This window comes from Chionomys nivalis, chromosome 14 (genome assembly GCF_950005125.1).
Source record: "Chionomys nivalis chromosome 14, mChiNiv1.1, whole genome shotgun sequence".
Lineage (NCBI taxonomy): Eukaryota > Metazoa > Chordata > Mammalia > Rodentia > Cricetidae > Chionomys > Chionomys nivalis.
The window spans coordinates 45791427-45808313 of NC_080099.1; the positions used below are offsets into that span (position 1 = coordinate 45791427).

Here is a 16887-nt window from a genome sequence, read left to right on the forward strand (position 1 = left end):
TCATTTTGCCTCCTAACTTCCTGTCCTGCCTGTTGTCTTCCTTTCTTTTTCTTCCTCTCCCCCTTGCTTTCCACGTTGGCTTCCTGTCTGCCAAGATAGACCCCCTTACCTTTAGTATATCTTGGCCTTTTTCTAGCTTCATTATGGTAGGCACAGCCCCTTGGACCAGCTACATGTCTGACGACCGAGAGTGGTCAGAAGTCTGGGCTGTGCTTTGTGTGCCTGTTTGTGCGTGTCCTCCAGTGTGAGAGACTGGAGGCCAGAGGTCAACATGGCGTCTTCACTAGCTGCTCTCCACCTTCTCCTTTGCAGCAGGGGCCCAGCGAATATGGCCAGTGGGAACCAGAGGCAGTCCTGTGTCTTTCTTTCCCACAAGGATCGCAGGCATGGGCCACCACACTCGCTTTGTAAGTGTGTGCTGAGAATCCACACACCACCAACAGAGCCCCCTCTCCAACCCCGTCTTTGTTACTCCTTTTTCTCTTCTTTCTTTTCTTTTTTAAAGTCACAGTTGGGTGCTGGGTTATGTATGGTAGGCATGAGCTATCATACTGTTCTTTGGACTTTTAATCTGGGATGTCAAGGGACAGAGGAGGAGGAGATAGCCTTTGCCTTCAGTTTTCTGAAGCTGGCGAGGGTCTAGAGAAGCTAGAAGCTGGGATTCACTGTGAGGAGAAAGTAGATGGCCAGAACAGGTCAGACTTGGCCTCTGAAGACATGGATCTCACAAAATATCTCAGGCAGACAAGACGGCCCTGCCTGTTGTCTCTGCAGCCTGGATAGGAAACACAGGGCTAGGCGGAGGCCTACTGTGGCGCTGAGGAGAGGGGGTAGTTTGAGAGGCATATTCAAGGGACACATGGAAAGAGCTGAGGAGCGAAGAGTGGAGCTTATAGTAGCTGGTGTGGCAGCACACAGCTGTGTTCCCATCATGAGCTCAAAGGCAGCCTGGGTTATAAAAAACAAAAAAACAAACAAAAAAAAAAACCAGGCTACCTTGTCTTTTTTTTTTTTTAAAAAAAGACAAAACAAAAATCTTTTTTTAAACCCTAAGGCATGACAAACAGGAAGGGGAAAGTACAGATTTAGAAGAGAGTTAGGGATCGAGTTCCTGAGAGAGAGAAACCTGGAGAGTCACAGGGTGAATTACCTCAGGAGTCTATCTGAGAGATTGTGTCATGTTGGGAAAGTTCTGAGTACTTGAACCTTGTCCCTCTGATGAGACTGAAAAGCCAGCCTCAGACTATCTCTCCGAAAAAGAACCTTGGATCTGTGAGCGAGAGCTCCAGCAATATCACGTCCCTGGCCATGCTGGACCCCACGGGAAGTCTCAGAAATTCTTATCAAAAGAAGGTCCCATAAGAATGTCGCCGCACCCACAGCTCTGTGGTTTGGTGGAACTAGAGGATTCCCTAGGGAAAGGGCTCTGAGGGGAACTGGAGAGGCAGGAGGCAGCTGCTGTGAGGGACAGCACATGCCTTTCCCAGGACTGTGCTGGAAGGGGTGGGTTCCGAGTGTACTTCACAGAAGCCCCAAGGCCGGCCCGATAGTGTAGTGTCTTACAGACTCCAGAGCCTAGAACCTGGGGACTTGGAAAGATTTGTTTCCTAAGCTATAGCAGTTGACTTGACTTGTGAGGTCAAGGCTCTGATGTCCCTGTTGGCATCAGTGAAGATTTAGTTTTAAATCTATATATATCCAGGGGCAAAAGGTTAGGGACCGAAACCCAAACAGGAAAGGCATTGTGAAGGATGGTCACTTTCTGCCTTTGCCCCTTCTAGTACGTGTTCCCTGTTTGTTAAACTTGGAGGGGAGAAGGAGCAGCGAGTGTGGCAGGACCCTGAGACGTTGGCAGCAGGAGCTGCTGCGCACCAGCCATTCTAGACTCTAGGACCCAGGCACAGACAGGACCAAGTTTGCCCACTGGACGCATCTTCCTCAGATAAGCTGACACTTGATAAAGGCCTGGAGGAGCTGGGTTTGGGAAGTCATTAGGTCATGGGGGTGGAGCCCTTTGAATGGGATTAGTGTCCTTATAAGAGACCAAGGAGCTCACTTGCACACTGCTAGGAGGAACTATTGTCTGTGACCAGACAGTGCCAACCAGATCCTTCATCAGCCTTGGTCTTTGCCCCAGCCTGCAGAACACTGGTATTTAAAGGCCGCCCGGGCCATGCTGTTTGGATTTATCAGCCCACAGACAAAGTAGCTTTGCCTTTTCCTCTAAGGTGAGAAGCTATGGAAGAGAAGGCTTTGTGGAAAGAAGACCCCAGCCACTGGGTAGAGGTCAGGAGCAGAAGAAAGATACTTCAGAGACACTTCAGGAAGGTTCCAGATACTTCTGAGGCAGGGCTCACAGGTGTGGAGGACAGTGCCTGCGTTTGCAGTGTCAGAGCCAGTCCAGGACTGGAGCTGACCTCCCGACCTCTCGGGGATAAGCTACAGTCGGGAAGTGGTCAGCTAAGTCCTGCTTCCTTCGTTTTCTTATCCTCTCCTGTGGTTTCATTTGTATTTTTGGTTCAGTTTGTCACCGTTGTTTTTGAGAGAAGTATGATCCCAGCATTTAAATGTTTAGAGGCATTTCCCAGTTGATGTGGCCAGAGGTGTGACACATCAGGAGGGTCCTCTCGGTTCAGAGGAGACTTCGGTATGGACTGTGTCTGGGACACACATCTTCTCGGGTGCTGTGTAGATTTCTTAGCTACATAAGAAGTCACCACAAATCCATAGATTTAGGACAACAGAGCAACAACTTGTTTTCCCATTCTTGGTGGCTGAGTCCAGAATTAAGGTACAGTGGGTCTGCCCTTCCTCTGGAAGGCCTCAGAAAGTGCTTGCTTTGCTTTCCCAGCTTGTAGGCAAATCATTCAGGTCTCTACTTAGAGCACACATGGCATTCTGCCTCTGTGTGGGACCTGTCTGCACATCACCTTCTTTCAAGGACATTAGCTGGATTTAGAATCCATAACGGGATTGAATCTGGAGACTTCAGGGTGTGTGTTCAAGAGTATGTTCATGGGAAACAGGACTGCAGGGTACCTTTTGTGAGAGCTCACCTCCCAGCAGGTGCCATGTCTAGGTTGGGTGTCATTGGGCTTAGTTGTACTTAGGCTGAGACAGAAACTATTGAGTTAGTGGTTGGCTGTTTTTAGAATTGTCCATTAAGTTTATTTAAACTGAAGATTGAAGGGCTGGGTTTGATGGTGTGCACCTATAATATCAGCACTCGCAAGACAGAGGCAGGAAGACTGCTACAATACAGTGATAGCCCAGGTTACACAGGGAGATCCTGCTTCTAAAAATAAAAACTAGGGTGGTTGTGGTACACACCTTTGATCCCAGTACTTGGGAGGCAGAGGCAGGTGGATCTCTGTGAGTTTAAGGCCATCCTGTTCTACAGAGCGAGTTCCAGGACAGCCAGAGCTACACAGAGAAACCCTGTCTCAAAAAGGAAGTTAAAAAAAAAAAAAAAAAGAAGAAACAACAAAAACAAAAACCAACCAGCCAAGATTTAAAGAGAGAAAAGCTTATTTGCATTATCTTTTAAAAAGATGGTTGAAGGGAAAAATGCTATGGAATAAAAACGTTTCAATGCTGAGGATTATGACCTGCATTTGTTCAGACGCCTGGGAAGGGCGAGGATGTTCTAAGTCTATGGTTTTGCCATCTGTGACTTCGGTTTGTTGGAGCAAAGGCAACAGATCCAGGTCCCTAAGTGTTAGCTGTGGCAGGGAGAGCTCTGCTTTCTCCACGGCCTGGTCTGTACTTCTGTGAGGCTCGGCCCCAGGTGTCCAGGTGGTGTGTGACCCTGTGACCAGCTCTACGTGGGCACATTCTTCAGTCATGAGCCAGCAGTTATCAGTGTGTGCCTCGTACACTCAAAAGTGAACTCTAAGGGTTGTTTATCAAGGGAAGTTCAATCCCACTCTATCAGTGATAGGTTGTATCAGGGTAAGCAGTGTACTTAAGCAAAATTCCTTAGCAACAGTACACATTTGGGGCCGCTGAATTGTCATAGTCCTGATGGCTTTTATGGTGCTCCTGGTGTTGTAAGGAAGTGGGTGCAAGTTGGCAGATGGGAGATGAGTCAGGGGACTGGGGTTTGACTGGAAGGTCAGGCTGGAGGCAGGCTCACACAGGAACTGGTACAGATTTGTGTCACTTCTGCAGAGCCTTGGAATGCATGTTCCATAACTAACTGGCCATGTGGGAGAAGTTTAAGGCAGAGACCTGCAGACTGTACATCAGAGGTTTGGTGCAAATGACCACCTTGTAGATATGCTCTTTCCTTGTCTGTACCTTCAGTTTCCAAACAAGCGAGGGCCTGTTGAACAGGTTGTGATGTACCTGGAAGCACAGTGATGTGTGGCCCACCTGCTGTCTGCCTTAGATTTTCCCTGGGTCAAGTAGGCACTTTGGGTGAAGGCAGTGGTGGCACCAAACTCCAGTGGGGCTTCCTCAGTCATATGTACCTGGGAGGGGTGGTTCTGAGTATCCTCTACTGGGCACCGTCATGCCTACTAAGTGGAAACACAGCCACAACTCTGTTCCCCGGACAGGAGACTGTGGCAAAGCCACCATACTTTTGGAATGAGCACAGGGTAAATAATGTACACACGTCATTTCCTTTGACTAATCTTTGTGGTCCTGGTCTGTCTTCTGAAAGCAGTTATGTTTCTTTGTTGAAGTTGAGATTTTTAATTTAGGACCCAGATGGGACAAGAGGCGAGCTTCCATAAGCCTGCTTTACTAAACGGTGTGTCATTGCTCTGGATCGTGGCGGCATCAGATTCATTAGAAAAGCAGATTGCTCCCTGACTCATCTGCCTGCCTGAGCTGTGCAGTCGGCTGCTGCTCTGGGCTCGCTGCACAGTGTGTGCATGCTGTCTGCCCTATACACCAGGGGCTGGGGATGCCTGGCTCAGGCCATGGAAAACCCTCAGAGGAGACAGCCCATTGTGGGGCAGGAGCTTTGTCCTGGAATTTTCTGGCCTTCATCTAGTGTAACCTCATGTACTTCATTCTGGGGGAAGGGTGCTATGGCCTGCCCTCTGCAGGGCATTTGTGCTTCCTGTACCAGGCTAGGTCTGCTGCCTGGGGGGAGTGCGGCGGCAGGTGGGTTTCCCTGCCTTTTTTTTTGTCAGCATGCTGTCCAGGGAGGACATCATAACCTGTGGCTGTAATACCTACGCTTGCTCACTTTGGTCCTAACCCTTCTTTCTCATATTACAGCAGAAAAAGTCCTACCTGGAGCGGAGTGTTAAGGAAGCCGAGGACAACATCCGAGAGATGCTGATGGCACGGAGGGCACAGTAGGAGCCACTGGCAGTGTCCTCTCCTCCTGACCCCTGCTAGCCTGCCAAGGCAGGGGCTCTGCGGGGTTCGGCCCCACGGTCTCTCCAACACCTTGAGCCCCCTTCAGGCCCCACCTGAATGTTGGCACCCCTGCCCAGGACACTGTTCTCCAGGGGGCAAGCCAGGAGCTCTCAACAGAGGGAAGTCTGGAGGGCAGATGGAGACGGCTGCCCGAGCCTGTCAGCAGGCATGTGGGTTAGACCAATAAAAGGCTGCGTCTTGCTCTGTGACATCTGCTTTTCTCCAGCTGAGGGAGAGAGTAAGTGTCTTCCTCAGCTCTTATCCCTTTCCTCTTCTGGTCCTTACAGGTAGCTCACGGGCCTCTATGTAGGGCACAGGAGGAAGAAGGGAGTTGACAGGTGAACAGAGCCACAGCTGGCCTCAAGATTTCTCCCTTGTTTTCTCCCCAAATTCCCAAACCAAGTAGCATCTCCAAGGCTCTCTCTTGTCTGGCCATGGTGGGCCAGTGGTCCTGCTTTCTAGCACCCCCAAAGGGGGCAGTGGTTTTGGGGAGATGGCTCACACATTCTCGGGACAGCTCATTCATTTTGTTTAGCTTTCAGGAATTTTATTGTACGTCAGTTAAACACAACTATTACTGAAAACTAGGTGTAGACTTAAGTCAACATTTAGAATCCATCCCTTCCTGTTGCTCTACACTTGGCCACTGCAGGGATTCAAGATCAGTTGCTGAGTCCAGGCAGGGTGTTAAACTGTTCGGTGGTGGGCTTTGTGCCTCAGTAAATTGGGGGTATTGATGTGGTGTATAGTGATGTAAAATTGTGGGTTGTTTCTCGGAGATATGATCTCATCTAGCCCAGGCTAGCTCATACTCACTGTTTAGCCAAAGGTAACTTTCACTGGAAGCACATCTCCCCCCCTGCCCTCCACTGCTGTTCTGGGCTGCCCGCAGCCAAGGAAACTCGACTTGTTTTTTGACAGCTTAGCGACACCCTGTGGCCAAATGTGAGGTGAACAGGTTGGCTAACCACTTTAGGAAGGGAGGGAACAGGAAGGCCCTGTGATTGTGGACTGGAGAGCAGCCCTGGGTAGTCAGTCACCCAAAAGTCCCTTTCCCAGGGCCCGGGCAAAAGCGAGTCTGAACTGTGTTGGTGAATACGCCTGCCTAAGCCATCTGTGAGGAGGTAGCTAGAATAGAAGAAAAGTTCTTCTTTATGGTTTGGACAGTGGTCACAGCTGACATGCTCACATCTTACAAGCTCTGGTGGATGGAATACAACAGAGACCGGGTTTTGGACGGATTTATTGAAACATACAGGATGTGAGCAGAGATCTAGTGGTGTGTCACATATTGCCATTACCTTGGAGTGTATAATTTAAACATTATAAATATATATTTCATAACTAAGCCTTTGGCCAAAAAGTAACATTATTTAGCACATTTGTTAAGGATCAGTAAGAAATGACTTTTGAACATTAAAAAGATCAAGTCACTGAATTAAATAGCAGTAACCCTTGCTAATCTAAAACTCCATAGGATTCAAGGTAGCGGTGTCCGCGCAGAGCTAGCCACGTATTACAGCAATCAGAAGAGATGGGAGCAGGCACACCTGTCAGAGGTGCCACAGACGGCCCAGCAGGAGAGCTGGGCTCATCAGGTGAGCATGTCCCAGAGGCAGCAGCAACAGAGAGCTGTCCAGCAGGCTGTGAGGCAGGTGGATGGGCCCAGGTCATCTCTTCTTTGGTCTTCCACCACATACACTGGAGAGAGAGAGGAGAGTGAGAGTGGTCAGGTGTAAACCTCCAGGACCAGAGCAGGGTGTCAGGGAGGGGCTCTGCAGCCTGCTTCTCCTGCCCGCTACTTCCTCTCCCCCGTCACTCAAGGGGACAGTATTCTTCCTCCTAGGATGAACGCTAGGACACTACAGAATGACCCTAAGCCAAGGCAGTGAAGCTGGTGGACCTTCATGTTGTGCGGAGCGGCGGGCTGCGTCCTGCCACCCAGGCTCCCGCATTGGCTAGCTTATGCCCCAAAATAATTACACGGAAACTGTATTCTTTTAAACACTGCCTGGCCTATTAGTTCCAGCCTCTTACTGGCTAGCTCTTACATATTGATCTAACCCATTTCTAATATTCTGTGTAGCACTACGAGCTGGCTTACCAGGAAAGATCTTAACCTGCGTCTTTCTGGAGTGGGAGAATCATGGCGACTCACTGACTTGGCTCCTTTCTCCCAACATTCTGTTCTGTTTACTCCGCCTATCTTAATTCTACCCTATCAGAGGCCAAGCAGTTTCTTTATTAATTAACCAATGAAAGCAACAGATAGAAAGATGGCCTTCAGTCAGCTAAGAAGACAGGAAGTGCTGTCCCCTGCTCTACAAAGGTTGTGGGGAGGGGCACTCCTTCAGATTCAGCTAAGCCCAATAGAATTCAAATCTGTGCCTTAAAGAAGTAATTGGGAGTTCAAAACAAACAAGCAAGCAAGCAAACAAAAACTTGAGAGCTGCTCAGCAGCAAACTACATTGTAAAGCAAGCAGGGAAGGCAGCCAGGTCAAGTGGGGAGATGGCTGGAGGCTTTCAGAATGGAGTTGGATCTAAGCCTACAATAGGCACAGCTTGGTCTCTCTTCCCCAGGGCTCATTCTAAACACTGAGGAGCAGCTGCAAGCTACTTTAACCCTAGAACTCATCAAATCCATAAGCAGTAAGGACTTCAGACTTGCAGAGGAATACGGATTTTATGAATCAGGCCAGCTCTCCTGCAGCTGGCCTTCAGCTCCAGTCTTGTGTTTTCTATTTTTATATCTTGGCCACTGGAGCTGGTATAGGAGAGTGCCCTGGCTTGCTAGGGATCTGGCACAGGTTTAATGCTAGACCACTTGGCCCCATAGTCTCCAGCTACATCCATTGGGTAGTTGCTCACAATGCCAAAACTTAAGTCAAAAGCCTACCGCACAATGCCATCCAACCCTCTACCTCTCTGAGGGGCAGACATAGGGTACTAGGCACAGGGCCTTCCCTCCTGTGAGAACCAGTGGACCTTGAGCTTGCTCAGCTAAGTCAACACAATACCAAATCCTGCTTCCTTCACTGCTGCCTTCTCCAGATCAGCCAAGGTCATTCCTGCCAGCTCTCATTTCTCACTAATTCCTAGAAACCTGGTAACCTAAAGATTTCCAGACCATTCCTCTCAGATTGCTGACGGACGTCAAAAGATGCCCAAGGCACCCTTTTCCAGAGGACAGAACCTTCCAAAGCCCTTCTGACTGCCCTTCCCTCACACCGAGGCTAGGGGGACCCGGATGGGGACAGGGTGGAGTCTACAGGTCTCCTACCCACCTCTTTCTTGCTTTCAAGTTAACGAAAGCAGCAGTGGCCCAGAAGTAAGTCTAAAGGAAGTCCTTCCAGATCCTTGTAGCACGATTGTGGGCCTAGAAACGGTAAATCTTCCAACAGTTACCTTCTAGACTCCCACCTGCTCATGAGGTTCCATTGCATTTCCAGAGGGTGTCTCCTGTACTGAATAGCAAGGCCTGATCTCTGCCTCAGGATTTCTGTCCACCCAGGGGCCGCGTGACTCTGTCTTCCATTTTGCCACTGTCCCTGTCACCTCTGTGAGGGAATCTGCCTGAGAATCCTCACATCTTCCCAGTATCGAATCAGTCATGTATTCTCTGCTCGGTGGGCACTTACTGAAGCTGAGCTGGGAGTACCAGTCAGTCATACAGAGATGGCTCTAGCCCAGATGGACTGTCCTGGTAGCTGCCTTCTATAGCTAAAGCAGTGTGTGTGTGTGTGCTGCTGCTGAGAGCCTTTGTAAGTGGTGTTAGCCCTGTGAGGTTCTTTCTTCCACACCCCTCTCAGCCTTTCTTTTCTAAAGAAGAAAAAGGGGGGCTAGGGGTACAAAGCAGTGGGTAGGCTGCCCCTGGCCGGAAAGGTGCTGGCGCTGCAGAGCTTGCTCCGGCTTGAGATCATCCTTGGAGGTCAAGTGCTGCCCCCTGGTGGCCAGACGTGAGGCAAAGGCTGGTTCTAGGTTCTGTGTACATTCACATCAACCAGAGTACTAGCCTTGTTCATCACTAGGGACAGAGGTCATCCTGTTCGGCCATTAGTAGAGCAGGAAGGGTCTGATGATCAGGCTGGGGTGACATCGGGTCTAGGCTCCTTTACTGCTTTGCCTCTTTTGTTGAAGCCATCCCTCTCCCTTGAACCAGCTGTCAGTATTCTCAGCCCCAGCCTGGTGTGGGGGCTGCAGAGGGACAGATACCTAGAACTTTGCAATCTGGGTGCAAATGCAAGAGTTGGTGCTGGGGTAGACCTAAGGGCCCCGTGAAGGCCAGAATGGTCAGAGGGCCCCAGAGGCCTGGTGCAGAGCAAGTGTGGGAGGGCTCGACTGTTATGGGAAGGGCGGTCACCCACGTCTTGTCTTTGTGCTACAAGGAAGGTCAGTGTCTACTCACCAATCCCTGGGTCTTTCTCCAGGGCTACCCAACACCTCATACCAGAAGTCCCTTGGTCCCTAGATAGTCTACAACCTCACAGGTGTCCCTTAGGAGGGCAGGAATGAGTCACAAGAACGTGAACAGAGGCCTTCTCAGGTGATGGCAGCCTGACATCCGAAACCTCACTTGCTCTGCTCTACCCTTCTAAATGATTAATCAAAGGCTCTGGTTGCTGCTAGAGTCTACAGGTCCCCATGCATGCCTGTGGGCGCATCTGAGCAGACTCAGACAGTCTGCCCTCACGCAGGGTTGATGCTGCAGGCCTTTAATACAAGAACACGGACCTGCAACAAGGAGTGAGACTGTACCTTGACATGTCATGTCCCAGACCAGGGACAGGCTGGGGGGTGTCCTCAATTTTAAGGACCACATAGCCACAGTATCTCTGAGAAGCCCCACCAGTGGAGTCTCAGCTGCCATCATCCCACATCAGGCATCTAGATCAACAGAAGGCAGCTAACCTGGGGTTTACAGGAGATGCCCGAACGCCTTTCTACTGCGCAGACCACGAGGCAAGTAAAGGAGACATCCTATGCATTTTCATTATAAATAGAACCTCAAGCCGTCACAGGATGGCCTTCACCCCTCATGCAGGGAAGGGGAGGGCACACAGCTTCAAGGGGCTCTGCTCTGCCTCACCTTTTGGAGGCTATCCATTCCAGTGACATCTTTTGCTGCCAGCACAAAGGTGTCCTATTGCTGACAGCAATGTTGTGAACAATGTTCACAGGCACCTGCTTAGCCCGCAAGTACGTGAGTAGGTGGGGGTAGGGAAACCAGGACTGTGGAGGGACAGACTCAGCTTTGCCCCACCCCATCCCCAGGGCTCAGCTGGGCAGCTTAAGTCTGTAAGGTTTACTCTGGACACCAAAGACTGAGGACAGGAGAAGTTAGGAGACCCTCCCACACTCCTCTGCCTCTCCCATAGGATAAGGTGCTGTCAGGACTTAGCACAGCCTCAGCCAGGTTCTGTGACCACAGCTACCTTTGCCGCTGAGCAGGACTGTTCCCAGCCCCTTGTGCCTTTCCGGCCCTTATATTTCCTTTTTCATTTATATACCAACCACAGTCTCCCCTCCCTCCTCTCCTTCCATCTTAGCCCCCCCCCCCCCCCCACTGCTCCTCCTGAGATGCCCTCAGAAGCTTCAGTTCTGGTCGCATGCTCTCGTCTATGAAACTGCGCCGTGTCTCCTAAATTTCTACCCTCAGTGTAAAGTACCTGAGGAAGAGCAGACTGAGAGCCGGCCAGGCAGCGGCGCCCCACTGATCTAGGAGTGCTCTGATCATGTGAGCCAGTGTTTGTGGGCTGGTCTGGGAAGTACGAGTGCTGGTCTGGGCATGAGTCCTGTTGCCTGGCTTCAGTGAGTGCAGCTGCCACTATGGTTTCTGAGAGGCTGAGGAAACAAACCTAGTGAACCCCTGGGTCATTCAGACGAACCCCCAAACAATCCCACCTTTGCTCAAGGCTCAGTAACAAGCTCAGCCTGGTAATTAGCAGTCCACCCCAACACTGAGCAGAACACAATGGCCTCGCTTCTGGATGGACAAGACCAGTGAAGGCTGGGTGGCAGCACATGCCTGTATGCTCAGCACTCAAGAGGCTACACGATGGAGCCCTAGCCAAACCCCTAAGCCACAACTGAGCACTGTGCAAACAGTACTGGCTTAATATGTAGGACTGCACCACCACCCTCTAGCCAAGTATGAGGACAAGGCCTCCGAGCCAGAGATGCAGGTGTGGAACTGAGATCACCTTGGCCAGTCATATGGATTTGGAGTGTCACACAAGAAGTCCGACGGGGACTCCACAGTGAGTTAAAGGCGGATCCTCGCCTGTCCATTCCACCCGACTCCCTCCTAAACTTGGGCTCCGCACATCAGGATGGCTCTCCTCATAAGACAAGCCATCTCGCTACACGGACCATGGACTGTGGCTCCTGTGACAGGAGAAAGCTGTCTCCTTCCTGTGCACCTGTCCTCCCTTTGAGGCCAGCATGGTGGTCGAGATCTAGCTAGTGCCCTGCTCCAGAATGCTTGAGTCAGCCACAGAGAAACCCTGTCCCGAAAAAACAAAACAAAAATACACACCCAAAACCAGAATGCTTGAGTCAGGGCCCATTCCCCAAGACCTGCTCTAGCAGTCAGCCATGACAGTAAATTTCCTATGTGCCTGGTGAGTGGGTGCCCTGCTGGCCCTTCAAGAGAACTTGCTTAGCTTTTCCTCAGCTGCCCGACTCCTCATGGCTTGATGCTCTGGAATAGTGGTTATGTGCATGGGTTCTAATCCCAATCCTGACTCTGCCGCTGAGTCACTAATGATACAGAACAAGTCACAGCGCTGACCTCACAGCTCAGAAAGTAACATAGGAAGCAGATTATCACAAAATGAGGAGGTGGAGTGTTTGCTGGGACCTGGCATGGGGCCAAGAAGGGAGGACATCACAAGGAGCTACAACGAGGAGACACCCTACGGGACAAATCATGAAAATACAGGTTTTCTTATTCTGGGTCTGTGAGGGGAGGGCCTCCTGTCAGCCTATATGAAGCTGTGTTTATGAGTGTGGTTCCATGTTATTAAGGAGTAACAGCAGTCTAGGCACAAGTGTGTGTGTTGGGAAGGGAACACACATGACCTGCAGTCATCCTTTGTGGGCCAGGCCAGGGTAGCAGGCAGGTACATACAGCTTTAGCTAGTGGATCCTGCAGGGACTGGGAGGGAGGAGAACTTCATAGGCACGGGGCAACATTTTCCTGGCTGTGGTGAATACAGATATCACTAACACGCCAATACTGGAGTTCTGAAGAACACAGGAACGTGGGCAGTCGACGTCAACACTTAAGGGGCAGGCAGCTGGCTCAGTTGGCAAAGTGCTTGTTGCACAATTGTGGGGACCCGAGTTCCAGCGCCTGCATCCCTGTAAAGAAGCCAAGTGTGATGGTGTGTGCCTGCTATCCGAGTACTGGAGGAGGAGACAGAACAATCTAGAGTGCATATCCCTCAGCTTGTTTGTTTCACCTTCGTTCTTAATCAGGGTCCTGCTGCACCTGAAGCTCACCGGTTAGACCAGATGGGCAGGGCAGTGCACTCTAGAGAGTCTCCTGTTTCCACCTCCTCCCCAGTGCTGGGTTTGGATTACAGCTGTATGCCACCACACCCAGCTTTGTGGGTGCTGGGAATGGAACCATGGCCTTCATGCTTGCAGGACAAGTACTTTACCGACTGAGCTAGTTATGATTTTGGTTTTTTGAGACAAAGTTTCTCTGTGTAGCTTTGGTGCCTGTCCTGGAACTAGCTTTTGTAGTCCAGGTTGGCCTCGAATTCACAGAGATCCACCTGCCTCTGCCTTCCAAGTGCTGGGATTAAAGGCAAGCGCCACCATTACCTGGCTTAGCTGTTTTTCAAAGGTTAATCAAACTTTAGTCTGAATGAGAATGTAAAATTTCAGCAAGCCTTAAGGGTGCAAGAGGCTGGAGTATCCGAAGTTCTTCCTGTTCTCCAGTAAAGACGGCACTCCTCCACGATAAGCAGGTGCTATTCCATTTAAACAGAAGGTTAGGACCTTTGTTGGGACGTGGGGGACTTGACAGGACTGAGTTGAGGTCCCAGACTTACTCTTCTCTGAAAAGCCTCTGCCTGCTGTACTGTGAATGAGAGGACAAAGTTGTGGAAACTACTGCCCAGGATAAAGGTGCCGCTGAAGAGAAGGCAGTATTATTAAGACAGGTCAAAATACAGAGACACAGCCTCCCGGGGCGTCTCAGTCTTCTCAAGCACCTTTCACAGAGCGTCTTTCTTTGTTTCAGTTATTTTTTATTACATTTTTAAGTTCTGGGAGTAGGATGCATGCCCCCCCCCCCCGTGTGTGTGTGTAGGTCTTACCCACTGAGCAACCTTGCCAGTCCAGAGTGGCTGTCTTGATCTGGTAGACATTACACTGTTCGGCCTGACATACTGGAGAGTGGAGGGCCCTTGGAGCAGCACAGTACATGCAAATCTTGGCCTTGCAAATTCTGCAGCAAACACCACAGCAAAGCTGTCACGGTGCCACACCCTGTGCACCAGCTGCCTGGGACCCTAACCAGATGTGTGTATAGAATGAAAGCTTATACTCTGGCTTAAGTAAAACAAAGAATCCATTTTGCTTTTGTAAGCCTGAGAGAATTTCCCATGCTGATGAAAGAAGGAAACACGCCACAAAGAGAATCCCAAATGGCCGCTTCCTGCTCCAGCCTTGGCCGAGCACTCTGATGTGCCCCAAAGGGAAGAGACATTTAGTGAGACAGAGACCCAGCTTCCTTTGATCCTGGGGTCAGCCAGAACACTTCACGGGAGGGTAGAACAGCAGCTCCTCAGTGCCTTCTGGACCACAGCTGACACTCAGCTCAGACTGGAGGAAATGGGAGTGGGAACTGGGACGATGTCAGTGTGAGGAGCAAATGGAGGGTCAACAAGTAGGAAGGCTCCAGAGTGCACTGGGAAGAAGACAGTTTGTCCCGTGCTGGAAACCCACCACAGGGACCACTGTACACGGCAGAGGGTCAGTGTCTCATACAGGAATTGTGTTGTTTTTTTTTTTTTTTTGAAACAAGGTCTATGTAGCCCTAACTGAACTGCCACTGTGTAGACCAAACTGACCTTGAACTCACAGATGCCTGACTGCCTCTGTTCCCCCAAGTGCTGGGATTAAAGGCTTGTGCTACCACACCTGGCTCTGAAGCAGTTTTTAGAGATAATTGTGAATGTGTCTGTTAGCCGTGGGCAGAGAACACTAGAATTAAGCCTGCTCTTGCCTACTGCACCACAATTCTGTCTTGACCAGAGTGAGGACTTCAAAGTCTGCGTGGACCCTGCACCTCAGGTGCTTCCAGGTTTCAACAGAAGCCTGCGTCATCGGGGGGCTCTAATTCCAGCCACCACGCACAGCAAGTGAATGAGGGAGCCGCCTGTGTCATACAAAACAAATGAAAGATCCACTTAAATACTAGCCCAGCTGGGGTCTCAGCCACCGCTACACAGTAAGACCCTGTCTCAACAGCTTGAATTTTGCAGGAAAGTGGATGGAACTAGAAAACATTATTTTGAGTGAGGTAACCCAGACCCAGAAAAACAATTATCACATGTACTCACTCATAGGTGGTTTTTAACCATAAAGCAAAGAAATCCAGCCTACAAACCACAATCCCAGAGAACTTAGACAACAATATGGACACTAAGAGAGACTTACATAGGTCTAATCTACATGGGAAGTAGAAAGTATAAAAAGACAAGATCTCCAGAGTAAATTGGGAGCATGGGGACCTTGGGGGAGGATTGAAGAGGGGAGGGGAGAGGCAGGAAGGGGAGCAGAGAAAAATGTAGAGCTCAATAAATATCATGGAAAAAAAAGACCCTGTCTCAAGTAAATAAGTAAAAATAAGATCAGGCTCCACGATGATCTAGATTTAATACTATTCCAACAAAAATCACAAGACACATCATAGATAAATGTAAGACAAGCAAGAAAACTGATGATTAAAGTACAATTCCCTCCAAAGTTACAGCAGTCAAGACTTAACAGTTCTCTACTGTGTCTCCACAGATCAAAGGAACAACAAGGAACAGAAAGACTGGCACCACCTTGCCTACTGGCTCACAGATATGCAGAGCAGGCTTGATGAAGGGGGGCTTTTTCATAAAGAATGCTGAAAACGGGAACACAGAAACCAAACAATCCTAAACTATCTTAGTGACTGATTGATTGATAGAGGGTTTTCTGAGAGTGGCGTTGGCTATCTGGGAACTTGCTCTATAGTCTAGGCTAGTTAGAACCCAGAGATTCACCTGCCTCTGCTTCCATGCACACCACCCCTGACTCCACCCCCAGAACTAAAACATTACATTTTATTTTAAAAATTAACCTTAGCTAGATGGTGGTGGTGCACGCTTTTAATCCCAGCACTCTGGTAAACTGGATTTTATCAAAATTAAAAGCTGTTATTATATAATACACTGTTAGGATAAATAGGATATAATACACTGTTAGGATAGACATGACCTATAATCCCAGCCTTTGCGGGTAGAGGCAGGGATAGCAGAGTCCATGGTTCCATCACAGTCCAAGGGTAGCTGGGGCTACATGAAACTTTCTCCAACAAACATACACAGGAAAGAAAACAAGGCTGGATGATGGTGAAGTGTTTTTAGGAGCCCTTGCTCATGCTGGCTCACAACCATTCACAGCTTCAGTTCCAGGGGACCTGAAGCTCTCTTCTGACCTCTTTGTAAACAGGCATACACAGTTGCCTGTTTGTGTAAGTGCAGACAAAAGTTACTCATAAGATCAATTTATTAAAAAAACAAAAACACCAACTTTTTTTTTTTTAAAAAAAAAAAAAAAAAGCTGGGCATGGTAGTGCACACTTCTAATCCCAGCACTCAGGAACAGAGACAGGTGGATCTCTGTGACTTCAAAGCCAGCCTGATCTACATAGCAAGTCCTAGTACAGTCAGGGCTTCAGAACAAGTAAACGAAGACCTACAGCAGATCTATGTCAAAATGATACAGTTCAGGGTCTTGGTCAGGTTCCTGTTTTCTTCCAGTTAGAGAATTGAAAGGAGCCAGGAGAGCAGACACCACACCATTTATATATGGGAACTTGGTAGATGGCAAATCCCATTTCAAATTAATGGGGGAGGGATGGCTGTGATATTTATAGACATATGCTTTGCCCGTAGCTTATAACTTCTTCCCAGGGTAGCACAGACACTGGGATTTATCTTCTTCAAGGCAAGTCAGGGACGCTAACTTCAGCCCTCCACCACCACTCTGCCCCTGGTCTGGAGCTGGCCATGGAGAGATTCTATGACTTGCCTTGTCTGAGTAATAATTAGGAAGGAAGGAATTCTGCATGGAGAGGCCATGAACAACTGGGATGGGCAGGCCTGGCTGGGTTTCCACACTCCGTCTGTGGGTATTAGATCACACTACATGGCCGCCTGTGCTACCTACAGCCACTCCACTACAATGAAGTCTCCAGAAAACCTAGAAGAATGGGGTTCAGAAAACTCAGTATGTAGAGGCCC

At 49.5% G+C, this 16887-nt stretch overlaps 1 protein-coding gene and 1 long non-coding RNA gene across 2 annotated transcripts in view; one reads left to right on the top strand and one right to left on the bottom strand.

Moving 5' to 3' along the window:
* The window catches only part of Pfdn1 (prefoldin subunit 1), a 51157-nt gene extending 44924 nt beyond the window's left edge, over nucleotides 1-6233 (top strand). The window contains exon 4 of the mRNA XM_057788969.1: nucleotides 5233-6233. Within this exon, the coding sequence (XP_057644952.1) occupies nucleotides 5233-5316 (84 nt within the window). The 3' untranslated portion in view covers nucleotides 5317-6233. The remainder of the gene's footprint in view (nucleotides 1-5232) is intronic.
* A 377-nt stretch (nucleotides 6234-6610) lies between these two features.
* LOC130886810 (uncharacterized) overlaps nucleotides 6611-16887 on the bottom strand; it is a 55183-nt gene continuing 44906 nt past the window's right edge. Inside the window, exon 3 of the long non-coding RNA XR_009058304.1 lies at nucleotides 6611-7077. This is a non-coding gene — a long non-coding RNA (uncharacterized LOC130886810). The remainder of the gene's footprint in view (nucleotides 7078-16887) is intronic.